Source organism: Oncorhynchus tshawytscha, linkage group LG25 (genome assembly GCF_018296145.1).
Source record: "Oncorhynchus tshawytscha isolate Ot180627B linkage group LG25, Otsh_v2.0, whole genome shotgun sequence".
NCBI lineage: Eukaryota > Metazoa > Chordata > Actinopteri > Salmoniformes > Salmonidae > Oncorhynchus > Oncorhynchus tshawytscha.
Window position 1 is genome coordinate 27,523,365 of NC_056453.1, and position 16,491 is coordinate 27,539,855.

Below are 16,491 nucleotides of genomic sequence, written 5' to 3' on the forward strand. Positions count from 1 at the left end.
ATGACCAGATACAGGTGGGACTGCATGCAGGGAAAACATTGCCAGATACAGGTGGGACTGCATGCAGGGAAAACATTGCCAGATACAGGTGGGACTGCATGCAGGGAAAACATTGCCAGATACAGGTCCAGTTCTCTTTTCATGATTGGATAAACACTCAATCCTCTCTCGTTCTCTTTATTTTGTTCTTGTTCCCTCGTTCTCTCTCTGCCTCTCTCACTCTCTCTCTAGGCATGGACTAACATGGTTCTGACCATCCTGACTCAGATCCAGCTCCTTCCAGACCCTACCTTCGTGGCCCTGCAGCCCGCCGTGTTCCCCTGCATTAGTCAGCTGACCTGTCACGTGACTGACCTCCGTGTGCGCCAGGCAGTGCGAGAGTGGCTGAGTCGCGTAGGAAGAATGTATGACATCACTATGTGAGGATCAGCTCCGTTCCTTACAGTGTTTGTAAAAGGGAGACTCAAAGGCTCAGCCAATGAGAATCTGCATTGCCACTTTTAGCCGCATTCAGTTTGATTGTAATTTACAGGAAGTCATACAGTTTGATTGTAATTTACAGGAAGTCATGCAGTTTATCTTTGCTAGGTTTTGCTTTAACGCTGTCACTCCTGAATGAAATGGAAGTGAGCTTTTTACCAAAAATAGAATCGTTGTGTCTTTAAATTAGCTGACATAGCTATTTATTGTAGACCCCAATTTATGTTTACTACATATTATTTATATAAATTCTTTACAACTGCAAATATGCTATTACATTAAGAATATATATATTTTTTATTTATATTTGTGATTTGACATTGGAATAACTGTATATAAATCAGATATTGTGCTATATGAAGAAATTAGTTCCAGTTAGCTTTACACATTTCAGTAGTAAATTGGTGTACTGCACTCTGACAAGATTCCAATCTATAAATCAGGCAAAATGATTTACCAAGCCCAGGCCCCTCTCAGTGAAATGGATGATATTCTCTTTAGTATTAATTAACATTAACAAATGTTGTTTAAGAGAGGAGATGAGATGCCTTGATGACACCAGCCAGTCACAAGGCCTTGGTGAAAGTGACCCAGTCCCCACTAGGTAAATAGACCACATGACCCTAATCCAGTGGTAAAAACCCTAGGTGGATAAACTCTAATTGGCTGTCGCAGTGAAAAGAGTACGGCTCCCTATACTTTCGGGGATTTTTTTTTTGCAAAAGGTAGGTAAACTGTTGGGCCCAAAATGATTTTACTGGCGTTTACCCTCCACTACACCACTGCCCAAATCCATCCATTCTTTAACATGATAGAAATACAGCCTTGCTATTATCTAAGCATGCCTGAGATCTCACCATATAGGTCAATGAGTCGTACTCATTAATGTCCAATGAAATCAGAGAGCAAATCCCCACATGCTGATCCTCATTGAGAGCGCTGTTGATAAACAACCCAACAAATACTGTAAGGCAGGATTATGTTTCGTTCATATACCCTCAACAACAGTTTGGGTTGGAGCCATGCTCAGACCTGGCCTGTCTAGAAACGGTCATCCTTCGATAATGTCAGACCCAAACATGATGATTCTCCAATCACTACGCCTTTCCCTGACCATAGCCGGACTCCTCACTAGCCCCTCTATAGGAAATGTCAGAATTGCTATCGTGTTGTCCCTCTCTGACCTCTCTGACCCTGCTCTAATAGCTGACATCTGCTTGGGTATTAATGAAAAGGGACAGATGATTGAACACTCAGTACATGTATCACTATAATATATGTTCGCCATTGCTGTTTGTGTAAATTTGAGCAGTCAAAGAACAGCCTTTTATGTACCCACCCACACAAGTTTGTCTAGGATTTTAGTAACTTTAGTGGATTATTTATTAGTAGATATAATATGCACCTGCTCTCAAAACATGTTCCCTTGAATGTACATTTGTTCCCTAATGTTTTGATACAGTTGACATTTTCATGCTGGCCTCCAAAGATTAGTTGAATCTCTGGTAGTAAATGTCTGCGCTTAAAAGGTATTAAAAATAAATATATCTTATTAGGTTTTCAGCTCTACTGTACTCTAAAATAGGCAAGAATTGAAAAAAACAGATCAGAAAAAAAATTGAAGTTGGCCAAAATGCATTTGTGAATATAGTACATTTTTATATGGAAGCACTCTCAAGCTCATTATAGTAACACACTTTTACAATGAATCAAGATGATTTCATACAGAAGAAAACGGAAAAATAAGTACATTTAAATGTAGATATCTAGAAAGTAACATGTTATTATGTTAGAATTCTGTCATGAGAGTTAATGTAATATTCTACTATTGAAAAGTTTAGTAATTGCTTTCATTGCATAATTTGTTGAGCATATTCTCATCTGGTCTCCATTGCAGTACTGGGGGTAGAATTTTCAGTGTCAAGTTTACTTATTACAGTGCATTACAGTTTACTTTATAGTGTATTTTCTTCTGACAACCTGGGACAGTCTTTTTTGCATACATACTGTTTATTATAGAATGCACCTTTTTGTTTACTGTCTTAATGAAATGATCAACTTTGGGAGGTGAAAATGACTGTACAATGACCAAAGACCTGCCCACTGTATGTGTCTAGGGGCTCTATTCAATCTGGATGGCTGAAGCATTACAGATTGGGGCGATTTTAGAAATGTAAAGGTCATTTCCGATCGAGCTGACACATACGGCGTTTACCTTGAATACAGTCTCCACAGGATTATTGCTGTTAAAATGTCAAGTCACGCCAACCTGAACTCAGGGGTATCATAGTCAATTTGTATGGTATGTATTAATTTGTGGATGCCCATCATCCATTCCATATATATTACAAATTACAATTCGTATGATGTGTTATGAATTGCAATTCATACAATGTTACAAATTTGCAATATGTATGATATGTTACGAATTCCAATTTGTTGCGGTTAAATTTAGCTAGCTGGCTAACGTTAAGGTGGAAAGGGTTAGGGAAAGGGTTAGCTAACATGCTAAGTAGCTGAAAAAAATAGTAGTTACTAAATGCAAAAGTTGTCCATGATGAGATTTGAACACGCAACATTTGGGTTACTATACGTTTGCGTTATATTACAACCAAACATCCTCCTTTTGTTTTTGCCTTCGATAGCCTTCTGTGTTATGTAAACATACCAACTATTGAGTTTTCCCAAAATGTAAATTTTTTTATTGTTACCTATAGTCTGAGACCAGGCTCATCATGCTGTAAAGCTGAACTTCAGCAATAAAGATTGAATGGAGCCCTTGATGTAAGCTGCTGATGATTATTAAGTTCCATTCGTTGTATACTTTTACAGCATCATCTCACTGGAAATGATGCTGAGCATGCAGCTTGTGAATGTGTTATATAGAGGCACTATCTTCTAACTGTTGATCCTTTCCAAGAAACGTATCATCTGCCGTAGCTTCCTATCTGCTGATTGAGGATGAAAAGGGAGCAGGACCCTGAGAGTGCGTAGGCATATAAGCGGCTTTGAGAGAGAAACCGTCGACTATTCCTTATTGTCTGAGTTGATAATTTGTGGGTAGATTGTGACCCAATTGTTTGACACAGTTTGTTCAAAATGATCAGTTTATGGGATGATGGACGTGGATTTTAAAAACAATGGAGTGTTTGTGTATCTAACCGTCCTAGACTGTGGCAATATCATTGCTTCCTATAACACATTTTTACTCCTCTGCCCCAAACTGTGTTGATGCATTTATTTGAAACCATCAATAGTCCAATTCCATATGTTCTGCAGTGTGGGAGCACATTACTTAATGGCGCATGAATACTGTATGATCATGATTCAAAAAAGATTCAAGGCAATTCCTCTTGGAGCAATTTAAACAATATTTGAGAAACATTAAAAAATCTTTTGGAACCCATAAAGTATGGTCCCATGAGATGGCAATTGTTTTCAACACAGTTCAATGTGTTTTGTCTTATAACCAAAAGCACATGATTGAATTCAAATCACTTGACATCAATGGTATTATTATACCTTTATTTCAACAAGGAACACAGACTGAGACCAAGGTCTCCTTTACAGCTGGGCCCTGTAGCTAGAGGTGTATTGTGTAATGCTTAATTTAAGGCAATTAGAGTGAGAAAGTGTTCTAAAATGTAGAAAGGAATGTGTGGAGCATGCCTGACGGTTTCTGTAACGTTTTCATGCACTAAGACGACTGTTTTGTTAACAGATTAATTCTGCAATCTTAAGTGTTTAGCCAAACAAAATTCAATTAACTGATTATTAAAAACATTTGGTTAATATATTGTTATTAATATGCATATGTCTTATGAATATTTGACTGTTTGGCAACTAAGTGTACATATACCGTCAAACTTCTGCCAGTTTGTAAGTTCTGTACATTTTCCTCTGAATGACTATGGTCGGTATTATGGATGAACTGAATGGCACAAGCCTGGCAGAAAGAATGTCTTGCTTAGGGCTCTATTCAATCCCTATCGTGAAAGTTCTGTGTTACAGCATGAAATTTAAAGGCAACGTTTCAGCGTTCGTTAGGACTGCATTCATGGAAAACACTGCATATGTCGGCTCAATCAGGAATTACAGTACCTTTTAAATATCTATCACACAATCTGTAATTCTTCAACGACACAGATTTAATAGAGCCCTAAGAGGGCCAATATTGTCAGTGATTTTTAAAAGCTTTTTTTCTGCCTTTGATAAATAACTATTATAATGTTTGTGTTCTTTCTCTGGCTTGACTCCCTTGCTGATGTAATTTGTCTTCAGATTGTACGTATTCATGTTTGTATTCATACTCAGCATATTTCAAAGCGCGTTTATGTTGTGTTGTAGAATAAACAAACAAATCGATTACCAGATCTGATGATTTATTTTATACAATTTATATTGGTCTCAATTATGTAACTCTCTCTTGATCTAAGAGGGGGTCAGTAACTTTTCTCAAAACAGTGTTTGTGGGTGAAAGGGTTTTACCTGGTTCTCCGACAGGGAGGGGGGGGGGTTCTCTAAGAGTGCATTTTCCCACTACAAATTAAATCCGCCTCACTCGCCACATCAGTTGACCAACCACCCACGTAACCATTATTTGCAATGTAGGCCAAATGTGGTGCTGCTGTGAGTAAATCCAAAGAGATTGGAGAAGCCTGGCTGTGATTGGACACTGTTACATCCTCAGTGATCTCTTAGCTGGACCCATGCTTGTCATGCCCTCATTTGTAAGTATTGTACACCCTGACACGAGTGATAATCGCTCTGATTGTCGCTCCACTCTGCGCTCCAAGCCCAGGCTTTCAGCCCAGCATCATGCGGATGTTACTGGATAGCGGTTGGATGAAGTTTGGGCCAGCGGGCAGAGATAGCCTTGACTGGGTCCCTGGGTCTGGGCCGTCGCCGCTCCCCTCTCTCGACAAACATGCTCAGGTGAGTTGATCAACAGGATGCACATTAAACAAAATGGATGAGATGTTTAAAAGTATGTGAAATAGAAGTAACTAGTGTTATTCACCTTTTACTCTATTGCCAGGGTGACCACTGGAATGAGTTGACCCCCAGTGAGGACATCATGAGCAAAGAGTTCATCCTTTATGTTGTCGTAGCAACAACCTCTCTCCTTTTCATCAGCCTCGTTGGCTTCCTGGTCTACAGGAGATGCTCTACCAGCAAATTGGCTCTGACCAACGTCATCACCCTGGACCTGGAGGACCTCCAAGATCTGCAGGACCTCCAGGACCCAGAGAGCAGCACTGACTTCCTGTCCTCACTGGCCTTGCACAGAGACCATATCCCCAGCTGCAGCTCTGAGACAGACATGTCTGATGGAGTCTTCCTCATGGTCTACCTGCCAACACCCTATGAGGAGACCCTCACTAAGTTAGCCCGGGCTGCTAGCATCCGAAGCTCCAGAGGTGTGGATCGATCTGCTAGTGTCCGAAGCTCCAGAGGTGTGGATCGGTCTGCTAGTGTCCGAAGCTCCAGAGGTGTGGATCAAGCTGAAGGCACTAGAACCTCCAGAGGTTTGAATCGAGCTGCCACTGTCGGAAACTCGAGAGATGTGGATCCCCCTAAGATAGACCGATCTGCCTCTGTCAGAAGCTCCAGAGGTGCGGATCGAGCTGCCAGCATCAATAGCGCCAATCCACCTGCTGGTAAGGGAGAACAGATGAAACCCGGACAGATGCAGACTCAGTGAAGGAACAGTCCACGGACTAAGGGCAGGATTCAATCGGATAGCTCCTTTCTGGCAATGCACCATTTTAAGCAAATGTTAACGCGGTCAATGCAAATCTTCTGCGGTCTGGATTGAATCCTGGCCAATATCAAAATAACATCTCTGGATCGTCATTCCTTAATTTCTTGCAGCTAAGAGCTGAAACCATAGAGCAGCTTCTCTTTGTGTTTGTAAAATGTACCTTTGTAGCCTGATGGAACAGTCTGTTTGTGCTCTTGCTAACTCCTCTCTGTATTTCCTTCATTGTCATACTAAACATGTATAGCATGACCGAAGAGTTGGCAACAGCACATCCAGTATGAGACCAGGGTTTCTCCTAGGCTGTGTCGTACAGCATATTGTGCAGTTTTTCATGATAGTGTTAAGCAATGCATGGAGGTCAATGGTCAGAATTATTCAGAATAATCCGATCAAGATGGTACTGTTACTGTGCGTTTCATACTGTTTAACACCTGTCTGAGGAGCTTTTGATAGTTGCAGAAATGTCTATAAAGCTATTTCTTCTGTCATCTGGTCATGTTTAAAAAAGGAAAGAACATATCTTGCTATTCTTATTTATAGTTATATTATTCATATCATTATAAGACTTATTTCTAATGTAATTACTCCCTTCCTGGACTGCACAGCTAAGGAAAATGAAATACCAAATGTAAATAAGTGGTCTATTTTAGATATTTCTTAATATTTTTCATTAACTGAAAAGTGATATTTGATAGTCCAAATATGTATCAATTCATTGTAAACACATTAAAGTCTTGACATCTAATATTGTTTTTGCGTCTTAATTTATTTTTCTGTAAACAGTTCACTGGCTGGCTGCTGCAGACTGACATTTACCGACCGTTGGGACAAACTATCCACAAGTTGCTTAGTAAGCTGGATGTAGGCCCTCGACAATGCTGCACACTGAGAAGAACAATGCCATCTGAGAGGCCCATTATGTGGCAGTACAGGGCCAATGCAGGGTAGAGGCATATAATATGAACTTACATTGTTTTATTTTTGCTATGAGTTGGACCCTAGATGGAGGGGCCAGTGAGCTATCGAGACACCCATACTGTCATCACAGATGCACCTGTGTGTTGGGAGTTTGTGGAGAGGTCCGCTTCTCCACTGTGGCATTAGCCCCTAGCCTCGGTGTGACAAAGATATGCACACAGTTTGCAGTCAGAGGCAACAGGAGTGAAAGAAGGACAGGAGACAGGACTAGTTCTCCGCTGTAGCTTTGTGTCAGACCTAAAGACCCAGAACGCACACATACACATTTGTACTGGAGTGAATGAGAGAGAGTAGGGCTGGATGAGACAGTGAGGTGTGGAAGATTTACTACAGTGCTGTGGTATATGATGCAGAGTGCCATCTAGTGGCCATCTGGTAGACTATTGCAGTACTCTTATTTAGTCCATACATACTAATTTTTATTTAACTAGGTAAGTCAGTTAAGAAGACATTCTAGTTTACAATGATGGCCTACCAAAAGGCACAACACTGTACAGAAAGTCAATCAATATTTATTCAGCGCACAACCAATCATCTCTTAAATAATTATGAATAGATCTACCATTGTGCACAAAAACAACACTTGTTACAGAATATTTTACATAGAAATAACAAATCTGTCAGACAAACCATGCCTGACATGATCCAATAAGACCGATAAATAGAAGAACATTTAAAGGCTGTGGCCATTGTGAACTGCAGTCAAGGGTGTGTGAAAGAATCAATGATTTGACAACGGGAACATGTAATAATCTCAAGGACATGAAGGGCAAGGCTCCTGCTCTTTTGGTTTACTGACGGTGTCCAAACTCGTGCCTTCATACATGACCTTGTTCTTGATGCCATCTTGGATCAACCTTTGCTGCATACGGAGCTTGGCATTGGTAATTCTACAGTAGAACCTGAGAGCGCCAGCAGAAATAGACCATCAGTGTAAAGGGCTGGTTAATACATAGGGACCTGCATAGGGGTGTAGGCTGTATTGGCTGCCTTGGGGTATAGGCTAAATTGGCTGCATAGGGGTTGTAGTACTACACAAATAGATGAGAACGTCTCATGAATATGCTGAATAAATATTCTAAAATGAGACAATAATAAAGTGGTCACCCCGCCTGTGTTTTGGTAAAAAGCTGAGGGATGGGCCTGGAGAAAAGTAACCACTCTCAAATTCACAGACAGAGCAATGGATGAAAGGACAGCAAAAGTATAGTTTTAACCATGTTGAGGCTATACATTGTTTACAAACATTGGACTAAAACAATCTTATATTTCAAGAATCAGTGGGTCTATTTCATTAATTTGTAAGTCCAAAAATGGATGAAGCAAATAAGGATTCTCACTTTTAATGGACATCAACTAGCCAACAAGTAGGCTAAGCTTATAAATCAACACTGACTTCAAAGCCTACCATGATCCCAGTGTGGTAAGCATGAATCCTGCAAAACCTATGTCAAAGGACCGCTTCACTCGACCTGTGAATGACAAATTAAAGGCATGTGTAAGAAATGGAGAAATACTGTGAGAAGCAATAGAGGAAGAGCTGAAGGAGAGGATTTACTCTGCCGAAAATCTGTCCTTGTGAGATAAGCCCTTTTTTGTTTGGAGGTCTATGAGAGTGTTGAATTACATGAGGCTTGTTTGATTGAAAATAAGTTTCATAATAACAAAAGTGTGGACACACCTACTCATTCAAGGTTTTTTCTTTATTTTACTATTTTCTACATTGTAGCATAATAGTGAAGACATCAAAACTATGAAATAACACATATAGAATCACGTAATAACCAAAATAACTATATTTTACATTCTTCAAATAGCTTGATAACAGCTTTGCACACTCTTGGCATTTTACTCAACCAGCTTCACCTGGAATGCTTTTCCAACAGTCTTGAAGTAGTTTCCACATATGCTGAGCACTTGGTTGGCTGCTTTTCCCTCATCTGCGGTCCAACTCATCCCATCTCAATTAGGTTGAGGTCGGGTGATTGTGGAGGCCAGGTCATCTGATGCAGCACTCTATCACTCTCCTTCTTGGTCAAATAGCCCTTACACAGCCTGGAGGTGTGTTGGGTCATTGTCCTGTTGAAAAACAAATGATAGTGGGACTAAGCGCAAACCATGTCGGATGGTGTATTGCTGCAGAATGCTGTGGTAGCCATGCTGGTTAAGTGTGCCTTGAATTCTAAATACATTTCAGACACTGTCACCAGCAAAGCACCCCCACACCATCACACCTACATGCTTCATCGTGGGATCTACACACGCAGAGATCATCCGTTCACCTACTCAGCGTCTCACAAAGACATGGGGTGTTGGAACCAAAAATCTCATATTTGGACTCATCAGACCAAAGGACAGATTTCCACCAGTCTAATGTCCATTGCTCATGTTTCTTTGGCACAAGGAAGTCTTCTTCTTATTGGTGTCCTTTAGTAGTGGTTTCTTTGCAGCAATTTGACCACGAAGGCCTGATTCACACAGTCTCCTCTGAACAGTTGATGTTTAGATGCGTCTGCCACTTGAACTCTGTGAAGCATTTATTTGGGCTGCAATCTGAGGTGCAGTTAACTCTAATGAACTTATCCTGTGCAGCAGAAGTAACTCTGGGTCTTCCATTCCTGTGGTGATCCTCATGAGAGCCAGTTTCATCATAGAGCTTGATGGTTTTTGCGACTGCACTCTTCAGTTCTTGACTGACATTCATGTCTTAAAGTAATGATGGACTGTAATTTCTCTTTGATTATTTGAGTTGTTCTTGCCATAATATGGACTTGGTGTTTTACCAAATAGGGCTATCTTCTGTATACCAACCCTACTTTGTCACAACACAACTGATTGGCTCAAACACATTAAAAAGGAAAGAAATTCCACCAATTAACTTTGACAAGGCACACCTGTTAATTGAAATGCATTCCAGGTGACTACCTCCTGAAGCTGGTTGAGAGAATGCCAAGAGTGTGCAGAGCTGTCATCAAGGCAAAGGGTGGCTACTTTGAAGACATGTTTAAATTGTTTAACACTTTTCTGGTTACTACATGATTCCATATTTGTTCTTTCATAGTTGATGGCTTTACTATTATTCTGAAATGTAGAAAATAGTTAAAAAAAAAAGAAAATAATTAAAAACCTTGAATGAGTAGGTGTGTCCAAACTTTTGACTGGTACTGTATGTGGATGCACAAGGCAACTTCCATTGTTAGAGCAGTCACCCGGCTATCTTGTCAATATAATCTATGGAGAAACCTATGACAGAAGTAATATATTCTTACTATGCTCATATTAATGGACATTAGATTAGATTTCACCCAAACAAATCGCTCAAGACAGAGTTACATGTATCTGGAACGAGATTAGGTTATGGGTTCTGAGATTACACTCAAACAAACAAATCATTGATGTATGCCAGTGAATCTGCAGGGAAATCAAACTCACTTGTGGCCAAAAAGTGCAAAAGGCCAGCAGCCAGGGATCCCCCAGATCCATGTAGAAGAGCCTCTCTGGCACAAGGTGTGTTTTGAACGTCCAGAATACCCAGCACCTTGAAACCCTAAATGGCATACCGTATATGAAACACATTATGGGAAATGAAACTACACAGAGAATAAACAGAGAATTACTGAGATATAAACCGTGATTACTTGTATCTTGTATCAAGCATCACATGATATTACATTCATACTGTTAGCTAGCAGACACGAAAGAGGGGTAGCTAACGTTAGTTCAAAATTTAATGAAGAAACACATACTCAGCTATAGCACACTACCGTTAGCTAGCTAGCTACCTACTTAAGCAAACTAGACAACTACTGTAGCGACATCACCACCAATAATACTCTTGACCTTCAACAAATGAGTTGCTGCTAGCTAAGTTAGCATTGTCACAGACAATGTTTTCTGAATGACATTGTCTAGGACACTCACCTTTTTGTCACTCTCCTCTTCACCGGCCATTATGGCATTAGATTGACCCTGTTATGAGGAATTTACCTTCAGCATCGCCTGTATTTACTTTCGTAATCACACTGTACACTGAGCATGCGCACTAGCAGGTTCGTTAGAAATTAACCCACGAGTTCATAAAAGGAAACAGTGGTCAAAAGCTTTTGTGTTCCGGGAAGTCTTTCTCCAAGTATTGCTGACACAGATTATTTATTGAAAAATAAGGTATGCTTTCAAAAATGTATTTGATATATTGACTTTTTTACATGTCAATTCTTTCAAACTGATACAGCATGATTTACCAAAACCTTGAGCAGTATCCAACAGTGGGCTATTCACAGAATAACTCAAATGACTACCCGTTGTACCAATGAACAAGTGTGTGATTAATAGGGTTAATCCTGTCAATGAAATTATATCTCAACAAAATGTACTTGCTTGGACCTTGATAACATGTGCAGCATTAACATCAAAACACGTCCTTCCTGTGTACAGCAGGGATCTAACTCTATGACAATTATGTCAATCTGACCCTATAAAGCCATCAACTCTTGAGGGATTAGGGTGTCGAATGAATTAATATTTTGATGCAATGTCATCATCCACATGCAGAAGTCTAAACTGTGCAAAGTAGAGGTCAGGAGGAAGTCATTGTGTCAAAGTAATCCATTCTGTTACCAACATGGGATTCTATTCAAGGTTGTTGTGAAGGGGGAGAAATCATGAGCAGAGCATCCAACCCTGAATACTAGCCTCCTCCACTGTATAAATGCCCAAACACACTGCCCATCAAGACACAACTTTCTGCTGCCTGCTGAACCCTTTGAGTCCTTCAGGTAAACCTATCTATATTGATCAGACTTCTCTTATTGTTATATCTAGTTATTACAACAATTGGCAAATAATAAGCAATTTACACTGTACCATTTCTAATGCCAGAGAAAATCATGTTTTCACTTAGGCTCTCTTTCAGGATGTTAGGTCTTCATGTAGGCACCTTGATCTCCCTGTTTCTGTGCATTCTCCTGGAACCCATTGAGGGGTCTCTCATGCAGCCCTGTCAGCCCATCAACCAGACTGTGTCTCTGGAGAAGGAAGGCTGCCCAACGTGCTTAGTCATTCAAACCCCTATCTGCAGTGGCCACTGTGTCACCAAGGTACAATGTATACAGTGGTTTAGTATCATCTGAATGTACTATACAGTGGTTAGTGTCATCTTATTTAGAAGGCCATAACTTCCTTTAATTGTCAATGTGTTCTTCATAATTGCGTATCAAATACTAGAAACACCCCTTATGCATGAAAACAAAAAACATTGATCTACATTTACCTTTCCTCCTGTGTATTTATTTACCAGGAGCCGGTTTTCAAGAGCCCATTTTCCACCGTGTACCAGCATGTGTGCACCTACCGGGACGTCCGCTATGAAATGATCCGCCTACCTGACTGTCCCCCGTGGGTGGACCCTCATGTCACCTACCCTGTGGCTCTGAGCTGTGACTGCAGCCTCTGTAACATGGACACTTCTGACTGTACCATCGAGAGCCTGCAGCCAGACTTCTGCATTACCCAAAGAGTACTAACGGATGGTGACATGTGGTGACATGTCAGCCAACATGCCTGCCTATGTAATGACATGTTATATTACACCCGCCCATGTAATGACATGTAGGCCCAATGTATGGTGAACTCAAACTTCATAGGTACTACAGACATGGGCTTGTAGGTTGTATGTGAATGTACTTGTACTCATTTTGGGATCTGAATAAACTGGCTCCAACTCTGACCACTTTCAGGTGTCCTCTTTTAAGAGGGACTCCAGGAGAGAATGGGAACAATAGAGGAGAAAGAGCAATCTCAAATATCCACATTATCAATTTATTGAAGGAAAGGAGTCCATATTTTTCTGAAAAGCTGCAATACAAGCCCAACAAAGATAGTGCAATGCAGAATAGGGCTGTGTACAATACAGTATGTTATGCATTGTATATTGAAAAGGCATGTACTCTTCACATTTTAACAACAATAAAAGTAAAGTAGGTTTATTTAATTTTTAACCCCCTTTTTCCTCCCCAATTTCGTGATATCCAATTGCGATCTAGTCTCATTGCCCCTCTCGAGCCCGTTGGGGAGTTGCAGCAAAGGTCGAGTCATGCATCCTCCGTTTAACCCGGAAGCCAGCTGCACCAATGTGTCGGAGGAAACACCATTCACTGGCAACTGAAGTCAGCGTGCAGGCGCCCGGGCCACCACACGGAGTCGCTAGAGCGTGATGAGCCAAGTAAATCCCCCCTGGCCAAACCGTCTCCTAAACCGGACAATGCTGGGACAATTGTGTGCCACCCCTTGCGACTCCCGGTCACGGCCGGTTATGGCACAGTCTGGAATCAAACCCGGGTCTGTAGTGACGCCTAAAGCACTGCAATGCAGTGCCTTAGACCACTGCGCCACTCAGGAGGCCCGTATGGTATAATTTTAACAAAGAAAAGAACAAGGTATGTTCACACTGTTAAAGCTCCCAATTCACCGCTTTTTTGACAACGTTTCAATCCGATAATTTTAACAAATAGTTGATAGGAGTTATACATAGTGAATATTACAGATACAGTCCATTATCCTGGATCTGTCCTACCTGGAGCCTTCTACTCCACTATCAGTCATGGTCATAGTGTTGGTGACCTGACTCTGCTCCTCGTCACCCATGAGCTTGTCGAAGCAGGGGAAGGCCAGAGTGTCCTTAGCTCCCTTTCTCATGAACACATAGAGTAGAGGATCCACAAGGGGGCTGAATCTCTCAAAGATGGTCCCAATCTCCACATTGTGTTGGCATGTTACCCCTGATATCAGATATTGTATGATGAGGGGTAGGAACAGGACTGTGTAATTGCCCAGCACAAGGGCCAGGGTACCAATAATCCGTCTCTTTTCGACAGCTGGCACAGAGATTGAGACGGACAGAGCTTTCAACGTGCCCACTAGGAAGAATACAAGCAGTGGAAAGGGTATGAGGAGGTTAACTGCAAACAAAATAAGTGAAATCTCAATAGTCGGTGCGAGGTAAAACATGGAGATTTGGATGAAAGGAAAAAGCCAGATAATGGAGGACATTATGAGCGAGTATTTGATGTTACGGCGAAAACGGTACCAGAGAGGAAATGCAATCACAAGATATCTCTCGAGAGCAACACATACCATGAAACCAATGCTTGCACTAACACCAAAGAATTCAATCAACATGACTATAAATTGCCAGGTACCAGACAGTATGAATGGCCTCATGCAAATCTGAATGAGATCTGCAATAAGAAGGTTGATAACATAGACTGGAGCGATGTGATCAGCTCTGATCAGGAAGTACATGGCATAAATTGACAGACAGATCAGAGGAAAACCAATGGAGAATGTTGTCCACTGTACAACGGTTTCAATGAGGCTCCTATTTGATGTGATGTTGTCCGAAATATTGCAGAGGCTTGCTTCCATCCTTGATGCTGCTTGTTGTTGCAGGAACTAGTGAATGGCAGGGTTCTTCAGATTCCAAGTTCAAGGTCCTTAATATTTTCCTGCTGTGCCTACACTAAGAAAAAAAGTGAAATAGCTATAACATCTAAGATCCCGGTCATGATTCTTTAAAATAGGTATAGTTTTGAGCTGCATTATGAATCTTTACTCTAAATCTAAAAGCATTTCCCTTCTAAAGAAACAGGAAGTATGCTCAATAGTTCTATGTTCTGCGTATTTTTAGTAAAACTGAACATGTAATACAAATAGACCTGTCAAAGTGCAATGTCTATAGATATTAACATTCTTACATTGTGTAAATGTGTAAATTCTTACATTGTGTAAAAGGATACCTTAAACGTCTCTTTTTTATGCAATTAACTCATCAATTGAGCCATTACTACATTTTTATGAATATCATATAATAGAAAAAAATAAGAATAACTAAATCATCACTGCGCATTTCAGTGTTTAACATGTGTAGCACAAGAAAAGTTCAAATAACCCTTTAGCAACCATGTGGGATCTACAGTTAGAAACATGCAAAAAAATAGTCTAGTCATTTTTTTAAATATTTTTTACAGCACAGATACTCACAGATACTCACGGTGCACACCCAGTGACCATACAGCATGTACGTCTGAGCCTTAAATACTGTGAGACGGGAAGTCCACCACTCCAGGATGTCAAAAGTCATTGCACAATTTGTGTTACTATAGCATTTGTCAGTCTTCGATTTCTTATTGGCCAGGGAGATCATATGACATTACTAACAGTGGTTAAAAGATCCCGGACCTAATCCATTCCACACGAAGTTTCTACTTCAATGTATTTCAGAATGACAACAGGAATATTACATCTGACGTGTAACATCATACACTTCATTCACACATCTTATAATATGCATACACCATTTTGGGTGAAGAAGCTGTTAGTTTTATATTCACAGACTTGATGTGCTGTGGTACAGGCAGCTACTGGAGAATAAAACAAACTTACTAGTGATAATCCACCATACTTTTATAGGTCAGTCACAATGTTTAGGTCCATCAGACTTAAAACCAATATGTTGAGACAATGATGAAACGTGACAGCAGTCCTCCACCACACACAAATGCAACAAACAAAATATTGTGCAAATACTTCAGAAAAATGTCTTCCTTGTCACTAATGTTGAAATTGTGGGGTTACATACAGAACCAGTCAAAAGTTTGGACACACCTACTCATTCAGGGGTTTTTCTTCATTTTTACTATTTTCTACATTGTAGAATAATATGGATGACATCAAAACTATGAAAGAACACATATAGAATCATGTAGTAACCAACAACAAAAAACGTTGGAAATAAATATTTTATATTTGAGATTCTTCAAAGTAGCCACCCTTTGCCTTGATGACAGCTTTGCACACTCTTGGCATTCTCTCAACCAGCTTCATGAGGTAGTCACCTGGAATGAATTTCAATTCAAGTGTGCCTTGTTAAAAAGTTAATTTGTGGAATTTCTATCCTTCTTAATGCGTTTGAACCAATCAGTTGTGTTGTCACAAGGTAGGGGTGTTATACAGAAGATAGCCCAATTTGGTTAAATACCAAGATGTCCAGAACAGCTCAAATAAGCAAAGAAAAACGACAGTCACCATTTCAAGACGTGAAGGTCAGAAAATTTCAAGAACTTTTAAAGCTATGATGAAACTGGCTCTCATGAGGACCGCCACAGGAAAGGAAGACCCAGAGTTACCTGTGCTGCAGAGAGTAAGTTCATTAGTTACCAGCCCAAATACATGCTTTAGTGTCAGGCCTTCATGGTCGAATTTCTGCAAAGAAA

The 16,491-nt window shown here is 40.4% G+C and overlaps 5 protein-coding genes across 12 annotated transcripts in view; 3 read left to right on the top strand and 2 right to left on the bottom strand.

The window, feature by feature from the left end:
• The window catches only part of arfgef3 (ARFGEF family member 3), a 42,058-nt gene extending 37,207 nt beyond the window's left edge, over nucleotides 1–4,851 (top strand). For all 6 annotated transcript variants that reach the window (XM_042306197.1, XM_042306198.1, XM_024388169.2 and 3 more), the window contains one exon: nucleotides 232–4,851. In XM_042306197.1, coding sequence (XP_042162131.1) covers nucleotides 232–423 — 192 coding nt within the window. In that variant the 3' untranslated portion in view covers nucleotides 424–4,851. The remainder of the gene's footprint in view (nucleotides 1–231) is intronic.
• A 93-nt stretch (nucleotides 4,852–4,944) lies between these two features.
• On the top strand, nucleotides 4,945–6,983 carry LOC112224555. Its single transcript, XM_024388174.2, has 2 exons — nucleotides 4,945–5,415; nucleotides 5,519–6,983. Exons 1-2 carry the CDS (start codon nucleotides 5,299–5,301, stop codon nucleotides 6,182–6,184), a joined length of 783 nt encoding a protein of 260 aa, XP_024243942.1. The 5' UTR covers nucleotides 4,945–5,298; the 3' UTR covers nucleotides 6,185–6,983.
• Nucleotides 6,984–7,718: 735 nt separating this feature from the next.
• LOC112224556 (cytochrome c oxidase assembly protein COX20, mitochondrial) lies at nucleotides 7,719–11,302 on the bottom strand. The gene is made up of 4 exons (XM_024388175.2): nucleotides 11,144–11,302; nucleotides 10,655–10,769; nucleotides 8,631–8,694; nucleotides 7,719–8,124 (listed from the first exon to the last, which is right to left on the bottom strand). The coding sequence occupies exons 1-4, from the start codon at nucleotides 11,171–11,173 to the stop codon at nucleotides 7,977–7,979; spliced, it is 357 nt and encodes a 118-aa protein (XP_024243943.1). The 5' UTR covers nucleotides 11,174–11,302; the 3' UTR covers nucleotides 7,719–7,976.
• Nucleotides 11,301–12,947, top strand: lhb (luteinizing hormone subunit beta). Of its 2 annotated transcripts, none has more exons than XM_024388177.2 (4): nucleotides 11,301–11,386; nucleotides 11,861–11,997; nucleotides 12,123–12,318; nucleotides 12,519–12,947. In XM_024388177.2, exons 3-4 carry the CDS (start codon nucleotides 12,136–12,138, stop codon nucleotides 12,762–12,764), a joined length of 429 nt encoding a protein of 142 aa, XP_024243945.2. In that variant the 5' UTR covers nucleotides 11,301–11,386; nucleotides 11,861–11,997; nucleotides 12,123–12,135; the 3' UTR covers nucleotides 12,765–12,947. The 2 variants fall into 2 exon arrangements, with proteins under 2 accessions (XP_024243945.2, XP_024243944.2); XM_024388176.2 differs by having other exon boundaries at nucleotides 12,135–12,318.
• Nucleotides 12,948–13,018: 71 nt separating this feature from the next.
• On the bottom strand, nucleotides 13,019–15,898 carry si:ch211-132e22.4 (ovarian cancer G-protein coupled receptor 1). 2 transcript variants are annotated; one of them, XM_024388179.2, is made up of 2 exons: nucleotides 15,260–15,898; nucleotides 13,019–14,733 (listed from the first exon to the last, which is right to left on the bottom strand). In XM_024388179.2, exon 2 carries the CDS (start codon nucleotides 14,642–14,644, stop codon nucleotides 13,790–13,792), a length of 855 nt encoding a protein of 284 aa, XP_024243947.1. In that variant the 5' UTR covers nucleotides 14,645–14,733; nucleotides 15,260–15,898; the 3' UTR covers nucleotides 13,019–13,789. The 2 variants fall into 2 exon arrangements, with proteins under 2 accessions (XP_024243947.1, XP_024243946.1); XM_024388178.2 differs by having other exon boundaries at nucleotides 13,019–14,738.
• Nucleotides 15,899–16,491: the final 593 nt, after the last annotated feature.

Excerpts from the sequence above, each read along its gene's own strand:
- si:ch211-132e22.4 (XM_024388179.2), bottom strand. The coding sequence starts at position 14,644 with ATGGAAGCAAGCCTCTGCAATATTTCGGACAACATCACATCAAATAGG.
- lhb (XM_024388177.2), top strand. The coding sequence starts at position 12,136 with ATGTTAGGTCTTCATGTAGGCACCTTGATCTCCCTGTTTCTGTGCATT. Across the intron at positions 12,319-12,518 it reads GTGGCCACTGTGTCACCAAG|GAGCCGGTTTTCAAGAGCCC; the intron begins GTACAATGTATA and ends TTTATTTACCAG.
- LOC112224556 (XM_024388175.2), bottom strand. The coding sequence starts at position 11,173 with ATGGCCGGTGAAGAGGAGAGTGACAAAAAG. Across the intron at positions 10,770-11,143 it reads AAGAGGAGAGTGACAAAAAG|GGTTTCAAGGTGCTGGGTAT; the intron begins GTGAGTGTCCTA and ends TATGCCATTTAG. Across the intron at positions 8,125-8,630 it reads CTTACCACACTGGGATCATG|GTTCTACTGTAGAATTACCA; the intron begins GTAGGCTTTGAA and ends TGGCGCTCTCAG.
- LOC112224555 (XM_024388174.2), top strand. The coding sequence starts at position 5,299 with ATGCGGATGTTACTGGATAGCGGTTGGATGAAGTTTGGGCCAGCGGGC. Across the intron at positions 5,416-5,518 it reads CTCTCGACAAACATGCTCAG|GGTGACCACTGGAATGAGTT; the intron begins GTGAGTTGATCA and ends CTCTATTGCCAG.